Source organism: Anguilla anguilla, chromosome 1, assembly GCF_013347855.1.
Source record: "Anguilla anguilla isolate fAngAng1 chromosome 1, fAngAng1.pri, whole genome shotgun sequence".
NCBI classification, from domain to species: domain Eukaryota; kingdom Metazoa; phylum Chordata; class Actinopteri; order Anguilliformes; family Anguillidae; genus Anguilla; species Anguilla anguilla.
The window spans coordinates 78,142,587-78,150,265 of record NC_049201.1 but is presented as its reverse complement, the minus strand read 5'-3'; the positions used below and the strand labels follow the sequence as shown (position 1 = coordinate 78,150,265).

Here is a 7,679-nt window from a genome sequence, read left to right as displayed (position 1 = left end):
GTCTGCTAACATAAACCTTGCACCTTGGACCAAAAAACCCTGAACTCCAAGCAGCTGAAAACCACAAACCCCTAAATCCAAGCACCCTAAAATCAAATGAAAAGCCCTAAAAGGCTGTCATTTGGTAATAGAAGGTACATTATGCAAGAAGGCACCTTACGTGATCAGTATACTAGTGCTTAAACCTTTTGGCGTCTGTCACTCTTTGTGCGCACACATGTGACACTAAGGATAGCCTGACTTCCTGTCTCCATTTCCTGTCTCCCCCTCCCCTTCCTCTTCTCTCGCAGCACTGCTTCCTATAAAGTTTGGGACATGAGCCCAGAGCAGCAGGTTTTAGCGAAAATCCTCGTGTGTAAATTGCTAGTTTTCAAAGAGCACAATTTATCTTTATTTATATTTATCCACTTTTTCAGTCCTCGACTAATGGTTAAAGCAGAGTCTGAAATCAATGTTAAATCAGCGGTACGTTTAACAAGTCTGCTTTTGTATTTCATTTATGTGTTGAGTGTAACAATTTATAGAAGCAGAGTGTAATCTTTCTTTCTCTTAAGAAGAAAGTCAGCATGTGTTTCACAAATAAAAATGTGTGTGTGTGTGTGTGTGTGTGTATGTATGTGTGTGCACGCGCACGTGTGTGTGTGAGAGAGAGAGTGTTACCAGAGGCTGGATACGTGCGAAGTCCTCCTCTGGAGATGACAAACCCCAACGGCCCTGCAGACTGAGAGAGTGAGGCCTGTGGAAGAAGGGATACATCTCCGTGACCCTCTCCAGAGAGGACAGCGCCTGAGAGAGAGAGAGAGAGAGAGAGAGAGAGAGAGAGGGTGAAATTAAAAGAGAGAAATGTATAAGAGATGGAGAACACTCATAAGCCAGAGGGGTTTTCAGAGGACTGGCTGAATAGCAAATATGAGGGTGTGTGAATGTGGTACAGGTGAACCATGGCATAACCAATCACGTTGAAGGAAATTAATCTGGGGCGGAGACTTCCCTCTACAGCCCCGGTACCTCTATAGAGCTGGCGATGTTCAGGCACTCCTCCATGCCAGGAATGTCCAGCTGGAGCACGCACAGGTCCTTGCACTTTATGGTGATGGTCCCTGAGGATCCGGAGGTCCTTCACATGCAGAAAACTACAGTAACCATCATGCCCCTCTCCGCTCCCACATAACACTGCCCTACAAGCGTTCCATTTCATGGTCTGGTGACCACGACAGCCTTTTACACGCATGCACTTTCTAAAAGCTATTAAGTCCTGTTCTTTTTCACTGTATGTCATCAAACTATATTTGTCACTGTCCTGTAAAATACTGCTGATTATTTTAAGATACTACATATATTTCATTATTTTAATATTTTGTAATATTTTTGTATCCCCTTTTTTTTTTTTTTTTTTCCACAGCACTTTTAGATGTAAATGTCTAGTAAAAGGCAATTCAGACAGATATTGGAGAGGGAATTCCTTTGTTCTGGCCTGTTACATAACCCGGGGGAGAGGCTGTCCTTCTCCCTCTTGCTACAAGCAGCAAGACCTGCTTTTCCACACAAGGTAGGAAAAACAAAAATGGAGATGAGATAATTCCCCTCCTCCACTCGTTCCCTAATGTAATTTATATATATATATATCATACTGCCAAGCACAACGTTCATTCTGTGGAATTTGTGTATGTGTGCGTGTGCGCGTGCCCATGGCTGTGGGTAGGCCTGCGTGCGCGCGTTTCTATTAGCATTGATGCCGTCACAATAAGGCATAAGCTCCTAATAACCGTTGGCTTTTGCGTTGCACGGCGAGTTGAGCTGACGGGGCGACGCGGACAGGCAAAGCAGGCGCGGAGCTTGACGCGTTTTCATAGCAAACCTTTCACCCGGGCCTGAGCTCCTAGAAAACAGGCCAGAGTATCCCACCAGGTTTTCAACGCTGATCACAGGAGAGACAACGAAAGAGAGTTAAGACGGTGTTAGTATCACTGGGTTAGACAAAGTGAAAAACTGCACGTTCATCTTATCTTTCACAACGGCCTGTGGCAGAATGACACTGCGGTCTGGTCTGCCCCGGAGTTTCTTCCACATGCGTGTGCCAACGTAAATAATAATAATAATAATAATGTTACCAAGTGATAGTGACCTAAATAAAACCTTATCTACAACTAACGCAGGTTTGTCATGGTGAATTCTGAACTAAATTAAACAGCTTCAACCAACGCAGGTTTGCCATGGTGAATTCTGACCAAAATAAAACACTGACTTCAACCAACGCAGGTTTTCCATTAATTAAGCTATTGCGGTGAGCGCGCGGTGGCGTCCAGCAGCAGAGCAGCCGCGAGAGAACAGGAAGCGCCTGGCACGGGTGAATCCTGTTTCTAAAATGTTTGTTTTAGCACAGGGCTCATCCCTCTATTATGTGGGCAGTGAGGGCAGATGGCCGTTCGTGCCGGATGTCATTGATTTTCGTGGCCAGTGAATTTTTTTAATGAACCGGGACAAGTTCAGGACATGTTTACCTAGTTAATCTACCGAAGCCAACACCTGTCGCCTACTGATAGGAAAACTCAAACAGTAGCCTACACATTTTCCAGAAGTGTACTTTAGTTGGCTAGGCTTTGCACGAAAGACTTTCTAATATTTAACCTATGGTTCACTCATACAAAATGAAATGCATTAATTTTAATGAAATCAATATTTACAACGTAGCCTAAGAAGTATATTTTCCATAAAAGACAATGTAAACAATAGACGGTACACTAATTGTTAGGACATCAGTTAGTAGTTATTGACGAGCTTATAGCAGAATACATTTCAGTGAAATGTTATTTTCTAGGTGTGTCAACAACATACTGCAAGCAAACTGTAAACAAACAACAGTGCTCGTTCAACAATTATGATCTTTTATGATTATGATTAAATGGATAGGCCAAACATATTTTGAATCGATTACTTAAAAACGTATTTAAATCGCCGCTGAGTTAATTAGTTGTAGAGGCTTGTACATTTAGGAAGGACATGTGAATAAACTAGGTTATTAGCAGTGGTAGCAGAGGTTACTGAATGAATAATCACGCAGTGCTTCAGAAAAAAAGGCAGTTAATAACAACCTTACTTCTTGTAACCAAATGCCAACTGGCCGTTGCGCTAGCCTACTTGCCTTTTCTCAATGGCATCGATGTTTCTCAGAAGCAGCAACAGCTGCGCGGAGCTGTCCCCGTCCCGACCGGAGAGCAGGAGGTGGTGGGCCGTCACGCACAGTGTCCCTTTAATGGGTGCGTGGAAGGGCCGCGTCAGGACCACGTTTTCCACGTTAGCGGTTTTGATGTGCTCCGAGTACTCCATTGCTTCTCACCTATACCGAAGCGACGGCGAAGGCATTGGCGTGCGCGAGCACAAAAGGCTGTCCGATATCGCTGCTTAGAGGTGGGCAAACAGACAAGCGCACCAGCCCCTCGGAAACCTTACTCCACGAGGTCTTAACGGTACAACAGTACAAGTAGCCTGTCAACGCTGTGTATTTAAAACCCAGACGGACGTGTTTCAAAACAGGATATCAAGGCTGCTATCTCCCATATCGCTCATATCTCCGCGCTAGCCTCTGGAAAGTTCCGTAGTCCAATTTAGCTGCCGGACACGCGTCCGTGTACCAGAGGTAAGCGTTGTCGCTTTCGTTTTCTTATTATTTTAGCGAAGGAAGTCGGAAACCGCGTGAATACTCAGCAAGCATACATTTTACCTCCCCCCTCTAACTCCCCACCCCCACCACCACAACCAGCCCAAAACCACAGACTTTGAGAGAAGTTGGTCATGATGGTGAAACGGCAACAGAAACAATGGTACAATTCTATCCACCAGCCTCACGTCGTCTCCTTCATTTAAGTAGGCTTCACAGATCCACTTGTGTGGGGCATATACTGGTATATTTAATGCATATTTAATTATCAGGTTTTTAACCTCCTAATAATTTTTTCCCCCCACCCGCTGGGTGCACAGACCACTGGCCCTGACCCCCTATTTTGGTAGAAGCCCACACCAAGACGCAACCTGGAGGCCAAGGTGTATGACCTTGCTTGCCTGAGCTGCACATTAATACACACTTCTTTGCTTGGGCTGTCTATTTGAGCAGCTAGTGTAATACCGCAGGCTGTAACCCCCCACCCCCTTCACAATGATGATTGTTTGCTCCTGTATTAGCATTTCAGCCTAACTGAGTGCTACTGGCCGGTCACCTCGGTAACCGGACTTCTCCTGAGTGCCCCTCCCATCAGGACAGTTTTTTTTTTTTTTTTTTTAAATCACCACCGTTTTGGCGTTTCAGCCCTCAGCCCCGATCTTTCAGATCCTTTCCAATTTTCCTACTTCCTGTTTTCCTGTGATAGTGTATCTGTAAAAAGAGCTGCAGGCCTGCAGATCAAATTGAATTGACCACACACACACACACTCAGCGCATACACACACACGCACACACATTCATGTGCTCACACACACACACATGAACACACACACGCGCACATACATACACATGCACACACACACACGTTTGTGCGCCCACACACACACGATCATGCACACACGCTCACACAGCACACACACACACGCTCACACAGCACACACACACACGCGCGCACACACGCACACACACATGCGCACACATGCTCACACAGCACACACATACGTGTGCACACACATACACGCACACATGTACATGCGCCGACATGCACACACACATGCACACAGACGCTCACACAGCACGCGCACACACACACCACACACACACAGCACGTTCTACCTCTCTCTCTCTCTCTGTCACACACACACACACATAATTCAAACTGTAGTAACAGCACCACCTTGTGATGACAGCACCACTTACAGCTTCCGTTCAGTCTCTCTAGAACTGACAGCATCCGTTGTAGTATCATTGGACGCCATGTCAGACACCCCAGCACTACTCTGTCATAACTTCCTGGGGAGAACCTTGATTCTGTACGTAGACACCCAGAGTTGACAAACGGCTTTATAGGCCGCTGTTGGACATGCAGTATGTGCTATCCAAATTGAATTAACAAAAGGATATACACATGTATTTCTTTTGACTTTTTTAGTTTTATTTTTAAATACAGGTTCAAAAATACTCCACTAAATATTTGGTTGTATGAGCTAGAATTTTACCCCATTAGCCATTTTGACGTGAAGTCCCTACAATTAGGTGATGTTGGAGACTTCCACCAGATGGCGCCATGTGTCCACGATGAAAACGAGGTGACGTTTTTCTCACGGAAATATTGTTACCCTGCCGAGTGGCTTTCTTCCTGGCATCCATTTCGATGAAACCCGGCACCTGTTTCCGCGTGCCCATAACTGTGCCAATCTATGCAAAATAACAATAATGATAAATAAATAAAAATTTCCCTAATTAGATTCCAGTTCCTTCATACATCATACTTTCAGGAAAATGCTGCGATTAAATATGCTTTAATATGCAGTGGACTGCCACAAGGTCTGCTGGCTGCAATTCTCCTTTCGCAAATCAGATTCAAATTTAGACCCATGAAACTGGGTGAGGTGGGCAATGCACTGATCTCACTCGTAATTTATGTGCCGGGAATAAACGAAAACCTTCAGACCCCATAGGCTGTCCAGGGGCAGGGGCCGGCATCAGGAAGCAGGATTGCTGGATTAGCTGGGTAACTGCACTGAGTAAAAACCCAGAACCCTCCCAAATCTGGAACACGGACTGAAGTAAAAAAAAAAAGAAGAGCTGTTCCGGGTTTTTACTCAGCGCAGTTACCCGGCTAATTCAGTAATCCTGCTTTGTGATACAGGGTTTTACTCAGCGCAGTTATCCGGCTAATTCAGTAATCCTGCTTTGCGACACGGGCTCCAGGGCTGAGGACCCTGTGATGCTGTGGAGTCTCTCGCAGTAAAGAGCAGAAGTTGTTTTTGTAGCCTTTTCGATTTCGAACTTTCGTCATTTCAGGGGTGGGGGCGAGCGTAACGGGCCTTCTTTTCTCGCAGACACGGGAGCGCTGACCTTTAAGACCCATTGCGAGCCCAAGCTAAAATTCACACCGGAGCGTTGCCTCTGTCACATGCACTCCAGCACTTCGCCCCTAAGTATGCCGTCCCGAGGTCCGAACGAAAACAACAACAATGACGCGTTTGGAAACGTGAGCTACGGCGCCGTGCACGTTGTGAAAAACGAGCACGCCGACGAGAGACATTGATATTGATGCGTGGCGTCGGTTTCTGCCGCGCGAACGGGTTTCGTTTCGTATACACAACAACTGAAACAATACGTATAGCCGCAAGCAGCGATTCACGAGGTCCGTGCAGCACTTGTGCCAGAGGTGCATTTGTCAGGATGGAATGAATGACGCAAAACATCTGACTCCAGGATGGATCTTGGAATGGAAGGGTTTTTGGTTTTGGTATGTGTGTTATGTGTATATACTGTACTGTATGTATCTATGTATTTATGTGAGGCTGCAAGGCAAAAACTGTGAAAACAAATTTCCCCTGAGGGGAAAGTATTGTATTGTATTGTATTGTATTGCCAAGTAGTTGAGGAGTTATGAGTAAAAAGAATATGACAAATACATGCTCCATCTTATGGTGGCGCTATGGAGCACAACTATTTGTACTCAGTATGCTGTGTGGACTTCAGACAAACGTGGGAATGTAAGTTTCATCCAGGGTGCCTGCGTTATTCAGAGGTTACACGTCACATACTTTTTACCAATATTTGTCACAAATTTTAAAAGTGCGTTGCGGCCAACTGCTTTGGATTACAAAAATTAATTTGATACATTTTCATCAGCATACTCCAAAGGGTCTAAATCCTGTGTTTCTTGAACACTGGCCCACCGTTGTCAGAGGAGTTCATTTTGTGACTGGTGGGCAATATTTTAAATCATGAAGAATAACATTTGACAGAAAATAAAAAAAACATTCACATTTTGCAGCCCTCTTTACTGAATGTACAAATGCTGCATTGTTAATCTAAGCCTAAGAATGCCAAGGTTATGGTCAAAGAGGCACAGAACGTGCCTAACCTGAAGGTGGGGCTATAGAGTGTAAATAAATAAATAAATAAATAAAAATCATAATCCCTTGCGGCCATGAACCGAATTCATCTGTAAAAAGTTTCGTGTCATTCACATGCAGCGTTCTGAAAGTTACGCCTCACTTCCTGTATAAGTGTATTCACCACACACTTTGTGAGGCTGTTATGGCGAAACGCATTGGAGTTATAAAAACAGTAAACAAGGAACGATAAAATGTCATGTTTCTAGGCTTTACGGTTTGTGAGCTACAGGTCAGAATGTAAAATGCCTTGTTAGAGTGTCACCGTGTGGGCATTGTGGACGGGTTTTAGAGACTGCGCAGCGGGTGGCATTTTCAAGCGATATATCAAATTTGGTAGCTCTGCACAGTACAGTCTCTGAGATCCAAATACTTTTAGGGCAGAATAAAATAATTGCAATAACAATATGTTTATTTGTCGGATTGATGCACCCCCCTGCCAGATAAAATTGCAGTCTCACATTATTTTCAACCGCTTAATATTTAAACGTCTTTGCTAATTGTTAGAACTTTGAAATGCGACACTCGAAGTCTCACTAAGTCACTGCTACAGCACAGCACAAGAGCGGCGCAACGCGCGAGCGTGTTTACAGTGGACACGTGGTCAT

The 7,679-nt window shown here is 44.7% G+C and overlaps 1 protein-coding gene across 2 annotated transcripts in view; it reads right to left on the bottom strand.

The window, feature by feature from the left end:
* Positions 1 to 3,719, bottom strand: part of zgc:154055 (uncharacterized protein LOC556036 homolog) — a 14,662-nt gene extending 10,943 nt beyond the window's left edge. The window contains exons 1-4 of one of the 2 annotated variants that reach the window (XM_035391522.1): positions 3,143 to 3,719; positions 1,859 to 1,918; positions 1,009 to 1,117; positions 661 to 786 (exon numbers count right to left, since the gene is read on the bottom strand). In XM_035391522.1, coding sequence (XP_035247413.1) covers positions 661 to 786; positions 1,009 to 1,117; positions 1,859 to 1,918; positions 3,143 to 3,327 — 480 coding nt within the window. In that variant the 5' untranslated portion in view covers positions 3,328 to 3,719. The remainder of the gene's footprint in view (positions 1 to 660; positions 787 to 1,008; positions 1,118 to 1,858; positions 1,919 to 3,142) is intronic. The other variant, XM_035391531.1, reaches the window with a different exon arrangement.
* Between the last annotated feature and the right edge of the window lie 3,960 nt (positions 3,720 to 7,679).